The sequence below is a fragment of the Amphiura filiformis genome, chromosome 8 (genome assembly GCF_039555335.1).
Source record: "Amphiura filiformis chromosome 8, Afil_fr2py, whole genome shotgun sequence".
In the NCBI taxonomy this organism is placed as follows: Eukaryota; Metazoa; Echinodermata; class Ophiuroidea; order Amphilepidida; family Amphiuridae; genus Amphiura; species Amphiura filiformis.
Genome location: NC_092635.1, coordinates 22332681 through 22353616, shown reverse-complemented (window position 1 = coordinate 22353616; position 20936 = coordinate 22332681). Strand labels below are relative to the sequence as shown.

The 20936-nt window shown below is 39.5% G+C and overlaps 1 protein-coding gene across 5 annotated transcripts; it reads left to right on the top strand.

Moving 5' to 3' along the window:
- Positions 1–4407: 4407 nt before the first annotated feature.
- LOC140158807 (uncharacterized) lies at positions 4408–20936 on the top strand. 5 transcript variants are annotated; one of them, XM_072182032.1, is made up of 9 exons: positions 4408–4445; positions 8763–9020; positions 9440–9477; positions 9915–9952; positions 10839–10976; positions 13204–13410; positions 14168–14273; positions 15190–15383; positions 20191–20936. In XM_072182032.1, the coding sequence occupies exons 2-9, from the start codon at positions 8778–8780 to the stop codon at positions 20430–20432; spliced, it is 1206 nt and encodes a 401-aa protein (XP_072038133.1). In that variant the 5' UTR covers positions 4408–4445; positions 8763–8777; the 3' UTR covers positions 20433–20936. The 5 variants fall into 5 exon arrangements, with proteins under 5 accessions (XP_072038133.1, XP_072038129.1, XP_072038131.1 ...); XM_072182028.1 differs by having other exon boundaries at positions 4415–4495; XM_072182030.1 differs by having other exon boundaries at positions 4418–4495; positions 8760–9020.

Genomic DNA, 20936 nt, shown 5'->3' with positions numbered 1-20936 from the left:
CGTCTTTGTTCAGGGTGATGTAAAAAGTACAGGCTGCTACATATAGGGTAGGCCCCCGATAATGAGGTATTTTCTGGAAACTACAAAATGGTCTGAGCATGTTTTAAACAGATAATGTCCAATTTGACTGAAAAGGCTCATTAATATGTAATTTTTGTAAATATTTTTCAAAAAATCAATGCATAAATGTTCAGGTATTAAGGGACCGCGACCGCTCATTATTTAAAGGGGAGGGGCCGGGGGCCTATGTGATTTTCACTTTAACAAACAGGGGTTGTGTGATTTTATTTTTCCTGATGGGGGTCATGTGAAATTTAATAATTATTCACTATAACCAAGGATCATCATCATGGTCTGTGATGCATCTTCCTGTCTATTTTACACCATTTGGCCCATTTAATATTAAAATGCCAAATTGCTGTGCGCTTCGCGCGCATTTATCTCGGGAAAACCCATTCGGTGAGTAGATCTGCGAGACGTGCCCTTGTAAAAAAATTTTTCGTCTTGAACTTGAACACGAATCCTTTCTATAAATGTAAATCATAAATAATATGAATGCTATAATGGCAGCTCCTCTGAATGCCTGGAAAAAGCATAAAACTTGTATACTGGATCAAAATACTGGACTAAATTAAATATGAATTTCGACCGCAACATATAGGCCAAACTCAAACTGGGTTTTTTTTTCTGAATCCTTATGACCAGATAGATACTTTGGTTTTCAATCAAATATGAGCACTTTTGAATTTGACCCAGTGGCGTAGATTTCTTTTTGGGCGAGAAGCGTACAAGCTTCTGCTGGCGAGTTTTGGGGCATCATGGGTGTAATATAGACATAGAACGTCAATCTGGACCAATCTGCACACCATGAATAATACATTTCAATAATAAGTGTTTAAAAAAAAGCCAGATTTGTTTCCTTTATAGGCCTAGTTGGCTTAAAAACCTAAATGCAAAATGACGTTTAACAAAAATATTTCCAATGCCAGTATATAGGTATCATTATGCCTAAAATCACTTGTCATTGTCAAATCAGTGCAGAGTAGGTTATGATATGAAATATTGGAAGTTGAACAAATACACCTGATCTTTTTTTAAATATAATTCTTGTTTAAAGCTCACCCCGCTTTAAACTGATAGTGATAGATTACAAGTGCATTTCAGCTCTGACGAACATTTATTGGTATTTAGGTTTGAAAATATCAAAATAATCTTGCTAAATAATTTCACCCCCACAAAACTCAAATTCAGTCTCCTTAGGGACCGCTCATTATTAATGCGGGAGGGGGGCCGGGAGAATGTTGAGCTTTATGGGTGAAAAATACCTAACCCCCCTATTGCGATGAATCAATTTCACGTAACCCCCTATTGAATCAAACAAAATCACATAACCCCCCCTTTAAGCAAACTTCAATATTAATTCAGTTACAGAGATTGGGATTTTGACATGGGGTTGGGGTTGGAAAAAATTTCTTGAAGTCATAGTGAATGCTGCTTTTTTTGGCAAGAAAATGAGTTTATTGTACAAATGCGCATGAAGCACATGAACATTTTTGCCACTTTGACGCTAAACTGATCAAATATGGTGCAAAGGTGGAATAAATTCGCGCGAAACGCACAAAAATGTGCAATTTTGTGAAATTGCCAAATATAAGGTTAATTTGATCAGATCAGATGAGTGAGTGGTTTGTGTGTATAGCATGTGGCAGTGGCGTAGATTTCTTTTTTGACATTGGAGGGATGGGGTAGGAAAAAGAAAAAAATTCTTGATGTATAGTGAATCCAGCACATTTTGGCCGTTGACTATGTTTATGGTATTCGCGCGCAATTTGTTTGCCCTATTGAAGCTAAAATGGTGGAATATGGTGCAAAATGGGAACAATTTTGTGCGAATAAGTCATTAGACAATTATGTATGGTATGATTGCGCAAGACCTTCCAGGATACTTGGTATTATAAATAATAGTGAATGACTACCGTATTAAATTTCACATGACCCCCCCCCCTATCATGTAAAATAAAATCACATAACCCCCCTGTTTGTTAAAGTGAAAATCACATAACCCCCCCCCCCTACATTTTTCCCGCCCCCCCTCCCACATTAATAATGAGCGGTCCCTTAAAGCCATATTATAACATTTTTATACAAAATAGATTAGCATTTCTTTGCCATAAAATGTTAGTTTTTACTGTCAGATATAGGCCCCTATCCCCTTTTATTTTTGAGCCGAACAATTTCGGCATAGAGCAAAGAAAATTGGAATTTACTACCAGCGCATATGTCGCCAATACGTACCACTCCTTCGGTCATGTTGGTACGGCCCTTTGTTGTGTAGATCACCGTCGCGCACGGCGTGTACGTACTGTGCGTTATGAACATCTGTATGCGTTCGACTAATAATTCCATCGTAATAAATAAAACGCTGATTCCGGCGTTTTATTCAAAATCTCGGATTTTGACAAAACTACAGCACCTAAAGTCTTGATTTTTTCAGGATATTGGTTTAATAAAGTACAATATAATCGTGTAAAAAAATTAATTTTAACAAATCAGTGAGGGCGTCCTCCTCAGCAAATGTTATAATATGGCTTTAAATCCTAGCTTCATTTGAAGCTAATTCACTACCGTACATTATGAGCGTCATAAATGTAAACTCATAGAAAGCACATTTTCCAGCATACGAATTATTTTACACCATCAGGGCATTCAGTTGAAGATGTTCACCAATATTATATGATTTTTGTGATTTCCATTATTTGTGGTAGTGGTGTCACTAAAAATGGTGTTCTTTTATTTAACCAAAAATCACATTTGTAGCCAATATATCCCATTTGTGATCACAAATTTTTGGCCCAAATCTCATTTGCAACCAATTCACATTTTCATTGAAAAATTACTTTCTGGCTGAATGTTTTGAATAAAATATTTGAATTTTGAAAATTGGATTTTTGTTTAGTGATTGGAGTTTGTGATAATAAATATAAAAAAATAATAATAAATAAATAAATAAATAAATAAATAAATAAATAAATAAATAAATAAATAAATAAATAAATAAATAAATAAATAAATAAATAAATAAATAAATAAATAAACAAACAAATAAAGTTCAAATGCCTTTATCAAACCATAGACCGTGAAGACATGGACGGTCATCTGCGGCATATCCTTTGAAGCTATGATCGTCTCGCACAAACACAAAGGCAAGATAGTCTTCAAACCTGCCATCGAATCGATTTACCGTACAAAAAGTCAATAACCCAACTCTCGTCCACTCAATTGCATTATCAGTCGCAATCCAACTGAATTTTGCGCTCGGAGCATCCGTGTAAGTGTGACGTTGAGACCAAGGCTTATATAACGCAAATTGAAACTCATTCAATGCCAGAATAACAGGTAGTGTTAGATAAATTCGAAACGGTGAATATATGTATTTATTTAATTAACTTGAAACTGCAGCAAATAAGGGTTTTTACCGTTTCATTTCTTGTAACTATAATTGTTTTGCGACAACAGAGTTTACATTGCAGTCGTAACTGTGTCAGAGACAACGTGTATACTTCGGTTGAATGCCGCTTCTTTCAAACACGCTATGATCCAACAGGTGCGAGTGAGACGTACATGGTTTCAGCATAATGTGAAATTTCTATAGAATCACTATCCAGACGACCGTCCATTTGCAGCTTTGAATTTAAAAAATCCCTATACCTACCTACCCTAATATTTTTTATGTTACGCCAATCAAACAATTTTTAGGCCTAATCAAATAAAGAAATGAAAATATATGTTGCAACTTTCGGATTTGTTTACAAATAATAGTTCATTCAAGTTCTACAAAAATTATTTCTTTTAATACAAACACATTGCTGCCTAAGATGACTTTATCGCACTATTTAAATATCAAAATGAAGAAATAATTACAAATTTCAATACCTTCTGAAGTTGGTAGTCAGCAGGGCGAAAACCGCATGTCGCTAACTTTTAGGTGACTGGCATGCAAGAGGTTTTTCATCTTGAAAATTTCTAAAGCCCAATATACACTATCGGTCAGTAGTTTCTCGAGTATATAGACAGCACGAATATTTTCTGCAGCACTGTGAGTAAAAAGTAGGCCAAAACTCATCATACGAAGGAGCGAGCGGAAGCGCACACGCTTCTCGCCCAAAAACATATGAGCGGCACAAATCCCAGGGCCTAACAAATCCTAGCTATTAGTATTATGCCTGCTTCCGCTTGCCATGCTTACTATCTGGCGTGTATCTGGTGCAAAAGGTGCAGATCCCGGTGCAGATGCCACAGACATCGTTTGAATGAGTGTTGAAACACACATTGGTAGAATTCTACACCCTATATGTCTTAATTCAATAATGTCAGCCTTGTATATTGTGTGGGAAGTACGTGGCGTATTGCGCAACTGACCGGCAATGACAATGTTGACATTTTCAGTACTGTACATGACTGTGCTAAATTTGTATACGTGATATCGTTGTAAAAAGTGAACAACAAACCATATGTTGGAACAGGGATGTGACAGTGGAAGATCATATACTGTCTAGGTTTTTGCTGGCAAGAATCGTATCTTGACACAGAGTCAGAGAAAATGATCGGATTAGGTTTAGCGTGTACCAAATTTAGGCTAGCCCTCCCTAGCCCTAGGGCTAGGCCTAAATAATAACATGCCCAAGGCTAAGGCTAAGCCTAAGCCCTAACCTAACTTCCTAAGGCTTGAGGCCAGGCCTAAAAAGAAACATCTTCTCTGACTCTGTCAAGATACGATTCTTGCCAGATAGTCAGATAGTCGAGCAGATGCCCTTTGTTCTTTTCCCCCCGGCCCCGGGCTTTTCCCTTTCGTGTAAAGTTGTTCATGACTGCAGTGGAAATTCCAATACAGCCAGACATACTGTGATGTGATCTTGTTACGATTTTTTGTGTAGGCCTACACTACACTGCGTGATGTACACCAGCATGCAGTGGCGTAGGGTCCCCGGGGTAGGGTCATCATATTGAGATTTGAAAAAAATCTCCTATTGCTATGAGATTAAAAAAAATATCAGATCGATTGGGGGGGGGGCATGTGACGATACGCCACTGCCAGCATGTGCGACTGTGCGTGGGTAACGCGGAAGTGAACCCAACCATGCCAACGCACTCGTGATTGGTTAGTATTGTATCCAAGGTCATGCGTTCGCGTTGTAGTTTGCAATGCGCAAAATACGATCGCGGTTGGATCAAATACAGCTGTTGAAAGCTGCATTCATTCATGGAATTTCCACTAGCTGTAACATTTTACTTGCTTGATCATGACAGGTGTGCAGTGGGCACCCTTGAGCATTTAAAGAAATATGAGGTCAAAGGTTATACAGTTCCCCCAATTCCCCCTCAAAATATGTGCATGGATTAAGCACTAATCAGTGGTGTAGCGTCATACGGGCACAGGGGGCACGTGCCCCCCTAATCTATTGCAAAATTTAGAAAATCCCATATAGGAAAATTGCAAACAAATGGCTTGTGCCCCCCATCAGACCTGGTGCCCCCAATCATGGTCGGTGCCCCCCCATCTGATTTAACCACGCTTTCGCCACTGGCGCTAATTAGCGCTGACATGCAAATTGGCACCATATTGTTTTTTGCATGTTTGAAACCAAGAAAATTATGGGTGAATGATAATTGATATAAGTCTGAGGATGTTTGTAGCCAGGGGTGTAGCCAGCTTGGTCGGGGGGGGGGGGGAGAAGAAGAAAAAGTTTCCGGTATTATCAATGGGATATATACCGGTACATACTCTGTTTTTTTAGGGAGTCTGTATTTGTAAAATCTTCGAGCTTCAATAAATTCCTTTATTGGGACAAGGTGCACACATAAATTTTGTATTTTGCACTATTTTGGCCCATCAGGTAAATTTTGGGGGGAAACAGGTTCCTTTCCTTTTTATTTGTCAGAGTAACACTTTTCTCTTTCAGGTTTTGTCAGTGGGACACTGCTTCACCCTGATGTGGCAGTGACGTCAGTGAGCATTTCATTGACTTGGAACTTCTTCAATTTCTAAAATTAGCGACAGAGTACTTAGGTGCTAGGCACCACTAGCTAATGCTAGGTCATGCTAATTAGCGCTATTGCACTCCTCTCACTTGGAACTTCTTAAATTTCTGGATTATTTTTTGGTTTCCCCAGCTCCCCTCCCATTCTACAGAATAGTATTAAAGCCACCATACACATATGCTATCTTCAGATAGCAGTGAAATCCCCACACTCATCTTGCTATATAGGGGGCCTACTGAAGATGGTATTAAAGTCACCCTGCACATCTTGTTATCTTATCTACTGAAGATAACATTAAAGCCAATATCTTGCTATCAACTGAATATGTGACCCCTCGGCACAACTGAGCCCGGAAGTCGCCAATCAGCATTTTTGAGATATTCAACCAAAATATTTTGCTTGAAATTAGCTTTAAAATGATGTATATCATGTCTATAGTACTTGACATTTAAGTAGTGAAAAATCAATAAAACAGTCAATAAATCCTTTGTTTCCTATTGTTTATTGTTAAGTTCGATGGAGCATATCTCAATAGTGGCACTGGCGACATCCGGGCTCAGTTGTGCCGAGGGGTCACATATAGCAATGAAATCACAATGCATTATTATGTTGCTATCTACTGAAGATAGCAGTGAAGTCAAAATGCACAACTTGCTATCTACTACCTTGTACATCTTGCTATCTACTGCAGTGAAATCACCATGCACATCTTGCTATCTGTTCAACAACTCTTCCTATATACCTTTGTACAGGAGCCGAGCATTGTTCATCAGTGATGAGTCCACAGTCCAGTAGCGTATACGCGAATGCAAGGTTATGAGCGCGTAAAATTTGTCATGCCTGGAACTTACGCGTAAACATGCATTTTCTTATATTGTAGGTAGCAGCTACTGCTTTATTCTTTAGCTCTATGGCTGATCTCAACAGAGAAATCACAGATCTTTTTGTAAGGTTGATTGGCAATGCATTATTATAAGACATCATGTGAAGTAATTTAAACCACACAGACGACGCGGACGCATTGTTAATCGTTGATGAACAGCGGTGAAGCATGATTGAATCCCTAAATGATAGCATAAAAGCCACCATGTACATCTTGCTAATTGCTATCTACTGAAGATAGCATTAAAGCTACCATGTATATCTTGCTATATACTGAAGATTGGTATCTACTGAAGATGAGCATTAAAGCCACCATGCACATTTTGCTATATACATAAGGTAGCATTAAAGCCATCGTGTACACCTTCCTATCTACTGAAGATAGCATTAAAGCCACCATGCACATTTTGCTATATACATAAGGTAGCATTAAAGCCATCGTGTACACCTTCCTATCTACTGAAGATAGCATTAAAGCCACCATGCACATTTTGCTATATACATAAGGTAGCATTAAAGCCATCATGTACACCTTCCTATCTACTGAAGATAGCATTAAAGCCACCATGCACATCCTGCTATCTACATAAGGTAGCATTAAAGTAGGGTGGTCACATGAAAATTCCAAACCCAATCCTGGAATTACTTTTTCTATCAGGATTGTTCCTTCTGCAAAATGATTTTAAAAACCTTTTGAATCAACCAAATCGGACAATCCGTTGCGAAGATACAGCCTTTTAAAGAATCACAAAATTGGCCATTTTTACCCCATTTTAAGGAAAATCCTGATTTTGTCATAAATTTGCATATTCACGAAGCGATAATTGTGGGAATAAAGCCAAAGAAGGCATGAGATGTATTGTTTTTGTATATTTAATGCTCATTTATGCAAATATTAAAAATCCAGGGTCATAATTGCTATATTTGCTTCTTTACCACATTTTTAAAATGGCTGAAATCACAAAAATAACTCTTTTGCCAGGACTTTTAAGGTAAATATGTGTGATTTTCACCGTTGAGGGCGCTATTATGTGCCAATTTTGACCTTCAAAGGCCTGTATTTCCTAAACCACACAACCAAATTGTCTGATTTTTGCACAGGATTTTGCTCTGAGGGTCTAGATTATAAAACTGAATATAGCATAATTGTACATCTTTGGGAAAATAGTTTTATTTGATGACAAAAAATTATTTTGTGCGTAACTTTTTTATGCGTGACCGTACAAAAATGCTATATTCACCTTCATTACGAGCAGAATATTTTCCATCTAATTAGGTAGTCGGGTTTGCACAGAAGTTATTAGGAGACAAATTATATGGAATTCAAAATGCCCAAAAGTTTTCCAACTGCTGCAGAATCTGTTACATTTCCACCATACATTTGTGTATGTAGGCAGGGGTACACACAATAGCTAGCATTGTGGCCACCCTAATTAAAGCCATCATGTACACCTTGCTATATCCTGAAGATAGTGATATCATCATCCACATCTTGTCATCTACTGAAGATAGCGTTAAACCCACCATACACATCTTGCTATCTACTGAAGATGCATTAAAGCCACTATGTATATCTTGCTATCTACTGAAGGCAGCATAAAAGCCATTGTGTGCATCTTGCTATCTGCTGAAGATAGCAGTGAAATTACTATCATCTTGATATCTCTCTGAAGATAGCATTAAAGCCACTATGCACATCTTGCTATCTACTGAAGATAACAAGATTTTCATTGGGACATTTCAAAATGTTCACATAGATTTGAGGACACATCCCCTGTGCCTCTTATGACACTAAGTACCTCACTGTGAATGATGAGTTTAAACATTGTCTCTCCAAGCAGGTATACCAATGAAACATGGAAGAAAATAACCAAGCTTCAGGTACCAGAAGCACATCAATGATTCAAGAAGATCATGAGGCCAGTAGTGTGGAAGACATCCTGAAGGAAGCCATCAAGAACAGACATCAAATCCTCTACCTCAACTACAAATGCCTGCCAGAATTTCCGATGGTACTATGCTCTGTAAAAGAGGATGGACAGAGTTTGTATGACCATGTAGAGAGACTTTATATGAAGAGAAATTTACTTGAAACATTGGTAAGAAATCTTAAGTACTATAAATATGTGTACACTCTTTATACATCATCAGAAATATTTTGTCATTAAAAATTAAAGTGAGTGACTTGAGCGACTAGGCTTGAATACCCCTAGTGGGTCCCTTTTGGTTACCCCTTTTTGGGGTAGTACATGTATATCTTAAGGCATTTTCCAACTTTTTGCTGACAACTTCCTGGGGTAAGGAGGGACCCAGGGGCATGCTCAGGCACGTAGCCAGCATCTTGTTCTCTCTGTGCAAAAATGAAACTTTCGCCACTTTGCACTCCCCTTGCTATGCCACTGTGCATATGCCCATCATAGATATGACCCTTGCCACTTGTGGAAGATTAACAATATGTGATTCATAAGGTAACTGTTGAAAGATTGATGAATTAATATTTTGCATTTTCATGTTGCAGCCCTCTGGAATTTCAAGACTCTGTGGACTGAAAGAATTGTGAGTACTGAAAGTTTACTAAAAATTCATTAAATTGAAGATTTTGAGTTTGGAGATCCCTACCCCTTTATCCTCCCCTGATGTACACCAATTGCTAGCCTCTACTTTCAGATGAAACTTCATTTTCTTCATAAGACAAGACCAAACATTGTTTGGTTGCCCTCCACCACTCCAAACTTTGAAAACTAAAAAACATGTTTTGTTTTTTTGGTATTTACTGTACAGGTGATACAGATCTACCCTAATTTTGAAATTAAAATGTTTTTTTCTTGCAATGCATAATTTATTTCATTTTAAAGTACGATTTAAATTTTTTTAAACAGTTAGTGGACACTTCTAAATTGGTCTTATTAGTATTCATTGGTAAGTTCAATTATGCAGTTTTGACTATGAAATCTTCAAAAACAGATGCTAATTGTCCTTTTTTATGCCCTCAGATATCTGCATTCAAACAATCTATCAAGTCTCCCAGATGGTAAGCAATAGTAATATTTCAGTTCTTCATTTGTCTAACAACTTCACTGTTTGAGTATAATGAATAAATCCACACATACTAAGACAGGCTATTAGGCCCTTCGCACTTGATTATTAGTTTCCTGTTTATCACCCGCGTCCAAAATTTAAAATCTCAAAATAATTAATTATTTTATTTTTATTTCTAATTTTCTCCTTTAAAATAACTTTCAACTACTTCTACTTGCCATTAATTTAATAATATCAACAATAATGATGAATGAACATGAGTACAACTCCACCTTCACTTATTTATAAAATCAAATATTGTTGTGAAATAATTAAATGCCCGCTCTAGTCAAAACGAGTATAGTTGCTTGTAATAGTTCAAACTAAATAAAGAAAATAAAAGATAATTAATAATTAATAATTAAAAGTCACCTCGTCCCTTTTTCAAAATCTTTAACAGGAAACTAATAATCAAGTGCGAAGGGCCTTATAGACGAATCCAGCCAGCCAAGTGATGGTCAGAATTCAGTCGGCCATTACTGTGTCCCGTCTGCACCAAACTAGTGTTGTTACTGCCCAATTGGGTGAATTAAATCTGCTTAAAAATCGATGTTGAATTGTATTGTGTTGTAAATGTTTCATCATTCTTTTGTCTACATGTAACACGGGTGATGGAATGCAGTTTAATATCCCCGCCAAGGCCACATCATTTCACATTTTAGGAGGGACAAACCTAAGGGGCACCCAGCTATGGCTGCCATTGAGGTGTAGGAATGTGTGAAAATGGATTCGTCTATAGTCGATTACACAATAATAAAGTTTTATCTTGTTTGAACTTTTTCATTTTAAAGTTGTCAGCCTTGCCTCATCTGATCTTGTTTGAACTTTTTTCCTTTTAGAATTGTCAGCCGTGCCTCATCTGGAATCCTTAGATGTCAGTGAAAACTGTCTGCAGAATTTACCTTCCAGTATTGGTAGATGTCCATGTCTTCAAAAACTGATCTTGTCTAATAATCAACTCAATCAATTACCTCCTGGTAAGTCTTCTAGAGTTCAGGCAGTGGTGTAACTAGGATTATTTGGGGGAGGGGGGGGGCAGCACGGCAATTTTAGGGGGGCAAATTTGATGGAAATGGGCAAAAAACCTAAAAATCTAACATATCATGATGGCCATCATCCCACAAGGGAGAAGAGGGCAAGATGTCCTCCATGGGGGACATATCATGATGGCCATCATCCCACATGGGGGAAGAGGGCAAGATGTCATCCATGGGGACATATCATGATGGCCATCATCCCACAAGGGGAAGAGGGCAAGATGTCCTCCAGGGGGGACATATCATGATGGCCATCATCCCACATGGGGGAAGAGGGCAAGATGTCCTCCAGGGGGACATATCATGATGGCCATCATCCCACAAGGGGAAGAGGGCAAGATGTCCTCCAGGGGGGACATATCATGATGGCCATCATCCCACATGGGAGAAGAGGGCAAGATGTCCTCCAGGGGGGACATATCATGATGGCCATCATCCCACATGGGGGAAGAGGGCAATATGTCCTCCAGGGGGGACATATCATGATGGCCATCATCCCACATGGGGGAAGAGGGCAAGATGTCCTCCAGGGGGGACATATCATGATGGCCATCATCCCACAAGGGGGAAGAGGGCAAGATGTCCTCCAGGGGGGACATATCATGATGGCCATCATCCCACATGGGGGAAGAGGGCAAGATGTCCTCCAGGGGGGACATATCATGATGGCCATCATCCCACATGGGGGAAGAGGGCAAGATGTCCTCCAGGGGGGACATATCATGATGGCCATCATCCCACATGGGGGAAGAGGGCAAGATGTCCTCCTGGGGGACATATCATGATGGCCATCATCCCACATGGGGGAAGAGGGCAAGATGTCCTCCAGGGGGGACATATCATGATGGCCATCATCCCACATGGGGAAGAGGGCAAGATGTCCTCCAGGGGGGACATATCATGATGGCCATCATCCCACAAGGGGGAAGAGGGCAAGATGTCCTCCAGGGGGGACATATCATGATGGCCATCATCCCACATGGGGAAGAGGGCAAGATGTCATCCATGGGGGACATATCATGATGGCCATCATCCCACAAGGGGGAAGAGGGCAAGATGTCCTCCAGGGGGGACATATCATGATGGCCCTCTTCCCCCATGGGGGAAGAGGGCAAGATGTCCTCCAGGGGGGACATATCATGATGGCCATCATCCCACAAGGGGAAGAGGGCAAGATGTCCTCCAGGGGGGACATATCATGATGGCCATCATCCCACATGGGGGAAGAGGGCAAGATGTCATCCATGGGGGACATATCATGATGGCCATCATCCCACATGGGGGAAGAGGGCAAGATGTCCTCCAGGGGGGACATATCATGATGGCCATCATCCCACATGGGGGAAGAGGGCAAGATGTCCTCCAGGGGGGACATATCATGATGGCCATCATCCCACAGGGGGAAGAGGGCAAGATGTCCTCCAGGGGGGACATATCATGATGGCCATCATCCCACATGGGGAAGAGGGCAAGATGTCCTCCAGGGGGACATATCATGATGGCCATCATCCCACATGGGGAAGAGGGCAAGATGTCCTCCAGGGGGGACATATCATGATGGCCATCATCCCACATGGGGGAAGAGGGCAAGATGTCATCCAGGGGGGACATATCATGATGGCCATCATCCCACATGGGGGAAGAGGGCAAGATGTCATCCATGGGGGAAGCTGCCCACTTGGCTATGCCACTGAGTTGAGGGTTTACAGATGTGGATAAAGATGGGGTGCAGTTGGTAGATTACCACACCGTCCAAAAAAGGTTTGTCTCTGGTCTGATGGGAGATTGGAAATGGAATGCGGAACGCATTTTTTTTCCTTTGTTTTCCTGAATGATTTTTCAATTATTTTTGAACTTTTTGATGATTTTGCTGGATTTAAACAAATAAAAAAATGAATTTAGGGCCTTTTCATAGGGATATTTGTTTTTTATTTTGATTTGGTGACCCTGTTTATGACAAGATTGTCATTAATATTTAATGTGATCGATTGTTTCATTTGTCAGGTTTTTGTTTTGTCAATCATTTGATTGGGGATAGAATCTTTTTGAGCAAATCGTCCATTTAATTCCATTTTGATTTATTTGCATGTGAAATTTTAACCCTGATCAAGATGATGGGGAAATTTGATATTTGTAATAATTTAATGTCTTTCTTTATTACTTTCAGAAATTGGTAACATAAAGACATTAGAAACACTTATTGTGAATGACAATCACCTCAGTCTATTGCCAACAGAAATTGGTAACTGTGTCAAGTTGAAATCACTGAATGTGGATCGCAATAGATTACGACGATTACCACGCCAACTCACAAGATTGGTGTATCTAGAGGAATTATCTGCTCAAGGAAACAAACTACTCTATATTCCAATGGGTAAGAGAAATGAGAGGAGTAATGGGGTAATAGGCACCTGTACTTGGTTTCACCTTGAGTTTGGTTGTGACGTTTAATAAATGTGTATCACTTGTTGGGAGTGAAATTGTTGCAAAATAATGCTATGCGCACTTTAAATTTTCGACTCCCATCACTAACAGATCTGGTAGACTTTGATAGTGCAGTGTGTACTTTGTAATGCCATGTTAATTCGAGGTTATAATGACTGTGCATCAATTGTTTTGAGGATATTGTGAAAAATCTAAACATTTTGCTTTTGAAACAAGGAATATCCTCCGAAGGATATTTCCGAGATCCAAGCAAAATGTTTAGATTTTTCACAATACCTGAAAAATAACTGATGCAAAGTCATTAACCTCATTCATAAACTGTCAGTTTTCAATTTGTTTGATTCTATCTGTGTAATACTTATCACATTTATTTTCTAAAACAAACTAGAATTTTAACTTTACCTTTCATTTTCCCTTTAAAAAATCGAATAGGCGACAGCACATAAATCATGTGATGTACAAATATGGTAGTTGCGTGCCCATAAATTGTTTGTTAGCATAAAGTATGCACACTGAGGTTACTAATGTTATGCGGCTGTCCACTGTTGTTTATTAGTAATCGCGTATCGCTTTCCCATTTTGTCAAATAAATAAGTTTGTTTAGGTCTCATGCATCGCATATATTCACAAGGTTATGAATATGCTATTTTCATGATGTTTCTTCTTCTTTGTGATCATATTTTCAGATCTGGGATGTTGCACTGATGCCCTTCGGTCAGTGTATGTAGACAACAATCCTCATCTAGAAGCAGTTCCATTTAATCTGTGGAAGAAAGATGTTGGTGCTAGAAGGTAAATGATGTTGAGAGAGGGTGGGGATTTATATCGGCTGATTGCAATGGTGTAAGACTGCACTATCAGTAGATTACAGGGAGAGATAACATAAGGATTATCCCAGTACATTCCCTGAGTACACTTATGTGATATTTAGTCTGCATGATATACTTGTGCGGTACACTCTTTTCATGTTCATTCAGGTGTGTAGAACGACCTTGTGTACAGAAAATAGCTAGGGAAAGGATTCCGCATAACAAAGGAACAACCTCCAAGATCCAGCATTATAGCCACAGTGTGTGAAACTGGCTGATTTACATAACAAAGCATAACTTTTTAGAGCCAATGCCCCTTATATCAATTTAGTGTTGTCCTGGTTTCTCATGCTGATCATAATTCAGTTTTAGTTCAAAATAATCAATAGACAGTAGCACTGGAAAAGCTATACTATCTAAGCAAATTTGACAAGAAGTGGTATTTTCTTAACAATATAGATAATCAAAAAGGCATTTACCCTAGCAGGAACCTATCCCCTAGCTCCAAATAAACTGACAGTTTAAAATGAAGAAGGTCCAAATTTCAATTGGACCTTGGATGATCTTCAAGACGCTCATTCCATCCTTGACCTCGAAGGACCATTTCGTTGCTGTTGAATGTCATCACCATTCACAGCAATTGTATATTGTTAAATTTCATTTGAGTTTCACCTCCATCACGAGCAAATTCCATGATGACCCTGTGTTCACTTCTGGTAGTACCTGTGAATTCAAGGAGGTAGGCTTCCTCTGCAGGGTGTCCATATAAAGTGATGCAAAAATCTAATATTTTTGCAGTAATGTTGTAACGGTCCTTGGAACAATATAAAATTAGCTAAATAGTTACATTTGTAATTTGTAAATAATTAAATATATAAATATTATATTGTTTCTTGCAGATGTGGCACATTGCCAATTCTTGAATCAGAGTATTCAGCATCACTAAGGGTCAATGTTGATGGAATGTCTGCACTCCTACCACCAGAAATTAAAGTTGCCATGACAACTGTAGATAGTAAAGTTTACCAAGTTCCCTCATTATTGGAGATAACCCTGAAATATGTCAACTCAGTACTTGGATGCAACAGATATAGTAAGTTTACATAGATTTTTATATTAGGAGACTTCTAAATACCCTAATATTGCTCATATTGATTTGAGAAATGTGTATAAAGCCTGAAAAAATATACATTTTTAGGCAGGAGAAAAGTTTGTTAGTAATGTACTATTAGTAAATTATTGTAAGATTGAGTTTGTATCATTAGGGCACAAGACTTCTCAAATCAGTCCTTTGTTACCAATGTTTTCTATCTATCTTGCGGACGCATCCGAGAAAGAGTTTACGATTCTTTTCCAGGAATCTCTATCAGCCATCAGATTTGGGAGGTCATTAATTTCTTGATTGACGTCCCTTGCCACACAGTCGATGTAGTTGAATGGTCTTCTTCCTCTACATGTTCGTGGAAGCCTCATACAGATGACATCTGAAATTATTTGGTCTTTTGCACGGTAGCAGTGGCCTGCAAATCTGGCTCGCCGTTGAGCAACGATGGAGGACACCTGTGGAACACCATCATAGATCTCTGCTTTGGTTTTATGTTCACGCCAGGATATATTTCGAACCCTCATCAACAGCCGGGTGTAGGTACCATCAAGACGGTCCTGAAGATCTTTCTTCATTGTCCAGGTCTCACTTCCATATAAGAGGATACTCTCTATGCAGGCTCTAAAGAAGGCAAGCTTGGTATTTCTTGATATGTTGGACTGCCAGATGGTGTGCAGTTTGTTGCAAGCTTTCCATGCTTGAGCTTTGCGAGTCAGAAAGTCTTTCTTGCTGTCGGCAACAAATGAACCAAGATATTTAAAGTCCGACACCTCCTTGAGTTGTGTGCCATCCCGAGAAAGGATTGGAGTTGGGTTCTTATCTCCATTAATACACATATATTCTGTCTTCTTGGAATTGAGAAAGAGGCCAACTTTGGCGGAAGCATCTTCTAAAGATGACAGAAGATCTTGGGCATCTTGTGATAAAGTAGCTGTTAAAGCGATGTCGTCTGCGTAGTCAAGATCGGTTAAATACTTGTTCTTCTCTCTGCTCGTCTTATTGGGCATGATGTCAATCCCTTTGGACTTGTCAGTGTCTATCGACTGTCTGAGGAGATAGTCTACCACTATCACAAAAGGTAAGGGGCCAAGGTGTCGCCCTGCAGGATTCCAGCAGTAGAGAGAAACTCTTCAGTTGGTCCATCACCTGTTTGTACAAAACATGAAGGATTATCATACATTATTGCAATAGCATTCACAATCTCCTGAGGGATCCCATAATTACGAAGAATATGCAGCATGGCCTTCCGGTTAACACTGTCGAAAGCTTTTGAGAAGTCAACAAACACAATATATGCCTGCTTCTTTGAGATTTTAAGCTCTTCTATTATCCTTCTAAGGGCTAGAATCTGTGGTGTGGTTGATCTACCCTTGCGAAAACCATTTTGGTTACGTCTGAGAATAGGATCTAGATGAGGAGAAATCCTGTTGAGCAGCATAGTGTTATACAGCTTGGCAGCAAGTGCTGACAGTGTGATACCTCTATAATTTGATGGTTGTGAAAGATCCCTTTCTTCGGGAGAGGTATAATTGTGGATCTTGACAAGGCTTTTGGCTTATTTCCTTCATGGTTTCATTACAGAAATCAAGCAGTTGCTGATGGAAGAGTGGGTTTTTCCAAACAATGGCTGGTATGTTGTCAGGACCAGGTGTTTTTGACTTGTTGAGCTTGCTCAGACCTTTTGCAGTTCCTCCATAGTAAATGGACCAGTGTTTATTGGGAGATCGTCAGAGACATTGCTGTTAAAGAACGTATCTTCAAGGTTTACGTCTTGCTCTGGTTTCCCTAGTAAGTTGGAAAAGTGTAGAAACCAGTTGTCACGACGCTCTTCAGATGTATTGCCTTTCACTCTAACCACAGGAGCAGATTTGGTGTCAGTTATCTCCCGGAGGAGTTCCCAAGAAGCTGCATGTTTATATTCATGATGGAGGTTGTCAAGTTCCTCTGTCTTCTTTTGAATAGAGGACTCCAGAGTTTCTGTGTAGGCTTTATCAAGAGTAACTTTGGCCGATTCGAGGAGCTTTTGTGATGCTCGGGTGGATCTAGCATTGTGTTTCATAGATGCACTCTTTAAGACATCTCTTGCCTCAGTGACTTTGTCTGATGCAGCAATGTTGTAGGACTGCTTTGATTTTTTAGGGAGCATCTCCAGTGCAACTTCCTCATTAGCCGCAACTAAGGTATCATAAGTGGTGCTAATATTGGGTTCTTGTAGCTCATCGTGTAGAGAACTGAAGCGGTTATAGACTGCTACCACAAACTGCTCACCCAGGATGGTGTCTCTGGTAACCTTCTTCCAGTCAATACGTTTCATTGGGTCTTTCATGGAAGTTCTGCATTTCCGGTAGCTGATTTGACATTTGCATGAAACAATCCTATGGTCCGAGTTCACACCCTCGAAGGAGCTGTATGCACGTGAATTCTTGATTGAGTTGATCCACTTCTTTCTTACCAGGACAAAGTCTAGTTGAACTAGTTGGCCATTCGGGCGCCTATGTGTCCATAATCTGTTGATGCGGTTTTGAAACCTTGTGTTTGTGGCTATGAGGTTATGTTCCTGCAGGAAGTCTTTCATGTGGTTGCCATTTCTATTGGTTTCTTTAGCAGGTGTGAAGAGAGCATCCAATGGCCCAAGCTGAGCATTAAAGTCTCCTCCAATTATAAGTAAGTTATGAGCTGGGATGGCATTAACTGTAGAAGAGAGTTCTTGGTAGAAGGAGATAACAGCTTCTTCAGGTTGTTCGTTATGTGGACTGTAGCAGCAGAGAACTGTGCATGTTGGATTGCCCAGCAGAGAAATTTCCATAATCCGTTCATTATGACTAATAATGGACATGCAGGAATTGATGGCTCTTGGTGAGATTAAGAAGCCTACTCCACCAGTGGCAGCATTCCTTTGGTTCTTCCATGCTGAAGAGGTGACTAATCTGTATCCATTCAGATCTTCCTGCAAGAGGGAGTCATTGTGACAAATCCGGTGTTCCTGCAGACATATGATGTCAATGCCATAATGTGCGGCTTCATGAGCAAGTTCTTCTTTTTTGGCTAGTGAGTTGAGAGTTCTGATGTTGAAAGTGCTGATGGTAAATGGTTTCTTCCTTTGTACAAATTTGTCTTGACCATCCTTATCTGCATCAGGTTTGGTCCGTCCAGGGATGGTATCAACTGGCTTTGAGATCAAACCGTCATTGATGTTAGCATAGTCTAACGGTGACTTAGATGGTCCAGACTTCATAGCAGGGGCTTTAACCCTGGTGCTTAAATGTAAACTCATATTTCTTGTCAATGGCTGAATAAGACAGAGGTCGCCACTCCTTCTGTCATAGAGGATATAAAGGAAAGGTTTCAGCATTTAGTCCAGTTGCCACCCATACTAAATCATATGGGGATACACCTGGTCGCCTGCCGAGGAGATCTGTGTGTATGTACCCCTCAGCGGCATCGGTGAAGTCTCGATTTTTCCCAGACTCAGGTGTCTCTACCCTACAGAAGTACCTGAAACAGGTATTCTGTCCTACCATGCAAACGAAGCTGAAGACTAAAACTAAATATTAAACCCTAGACAACTGGATGCTGAGAAGGAGGAAGAACTAAACACAGCCAAAAAAGAAAGTCTCCAGTAGTTCCATCCCCATTTAATCAGAGTCTGATGAGTTTATGGCAAAATAATTTATATAATAATTTTCTATACACTTTCCTTCAAACGTTGATACCAAATTTGATATAAAAAGTTTAATCATCATGAGCATAGGAGCCGTTGTTAAGAAATTCGTGCAATTTTAAAAATGACAAATTACGAATTGACCACGCAAAATCCAATGCATGGTATCAGCTTATTCTGTGGCCTGAAGCAACCCGTGTAGGAATCATTGCACACTTGCCTGCGCACAATTGAAAGAGCGGGGTATTTGATTTGCATTTTGGCATGCATGGGTAAACCTTTAACCTGCCGGCCTATTCAGGCGACGTAATTCTTGGCACTCACGCTAGCTCTGCTACGTGATACAATTCCCTATGTCATTTTTAAAATTACGCGAATTTCCAAACAACGGTTTCTATGCTCACGATGATTAAACTTTTGATATCAAATTTGGTATCAACCTTTGAAGGAAAGTGTATAGAAAACTATTATATAAATTATTTTGCCATAAACACATCAGACTCTGATTAAATGGGGATGGAACTACTGGAGACTTTCTTTTTTGGCTGTGTTTAGTATAAGCAGGAAAACACATGGAGCACCCAAAGGATGTTAAAACATCCAGTGGGAAACCCAGACCCTTAAGATGGTAGTAGGGTGCTGGTAAGGGTAACTTTCAGCTCCGCGGCTATAGCCTCGGCTATAGCCTTCCCTTATCCAATGTTTTAGCATGTGGTAATAGCTCATCCCACCATATTATGACCAAAACATGCTTCTAGCATAACACCTGTTACCAACTGTCAACATTTGACAACCAATTGTCTCAGGTGAAAATCACTTTCTGGAAAGCTGGACTGAGCAAGTACATCTGATGTAACTGATTCCCCATCGAGGTCATGTAAATTATACCGCTTGGATGTATGGTAAACTGTTTATTTCAGGATCCGGATAAAGCAAAAAATCCTTTGAGAACTAAAACTATCAAGTAGAATTCTTATACATTTTAGGGGAGCTGTAGCATAACCATTATTGTTATTTTTATAAATTATACTTTCATTCAAGCTTTATATCCAAACAAATCACTTATATTGATCCCTGTTGTTGCAAAACAAATGGGTATATAGTATCAACTTTCATTTTTATCTTCTCTTTCAGCATCTCAGGAAAACCTTGACACCTTGCCAAAGGACCTTGCTGAGAGAGTCCGCTTCCCGATATCAAACTGCAGCGCACCCAATGGTTGTGACAACAAGATCTTCACGATAGCGTGGGTGCATCTTCTCAAGATTAAGTGGGCCCAGCCTTGGCAGGAGGATGCAAACAGTATTGGACTTGTAGCTTTCTTATGCTCTGAAACATGTTACAAAATTTTCAAAAGGATTCCTATACCTATTTAGGCCTTCACAGGGAGATTTTGAGACAGTTATGCCAAGTGCAGCAGTGGTCTTATTTCTGATGTGTGATGAAATAGGGTTTGTGAATTTGGATCCAGACACTTATCTGCAGTATATATGTACATCACTTGTATTCTATATTAAAAGGGAAAAATGTCCAGCATTGTAGCAGGCCATACTTTTCAGGATTGTATTTTCACACATTGATTGCCAATGCATCTAAGCAATGAATATGTGACTCAATAGACTGTGAACCCCAAACGGGCATGTTCTGCATGGTTGGTGAAGTCAATATCGTGCTCAGAAGATCGCATTATAAGTCAACTTTAACTTATTTTTAGTACACAAATGACTCAAATCTGCCCAAAATTTCTCTTGTTAGAACTTTATTTTTAGTGGGCAATTAATAATTGGGTCACATTTTGTCACAAATTACATGATTTTATGCAAATCTTCTCCAAAGAAAATGTTTGTGACAAATTTCACAGAAAAAAACCCCCTAGAATT

What these genes read in the sequence shown, in the direction of transcription:
- LOC140158807 (XM_072182032.1), top strand. Translation starts at nt 8,778, where the DNA reads ATGGAAGAAAATAACCAAGCTTCAGGTACCAGAAGCACATCAATGATT. An exon ending in ACTCAATCAATTACCTCCTG is followed by an intron (nt 10,977 to 13,203) that starts GTAAGTCTTCTA and finishes TATTACTTTCAG; the next exon opens with AAATTGGTAACATAAAGACA. An exon ending in ACTTGGATGCAACAGATATA is followed by an intron (nt 15,384 to 20,190) that starts GTAAGTTTACAT and finishes CTTCTCTTTCAG; the next exon opens with CATCTCAGGAAAACCTTGAC.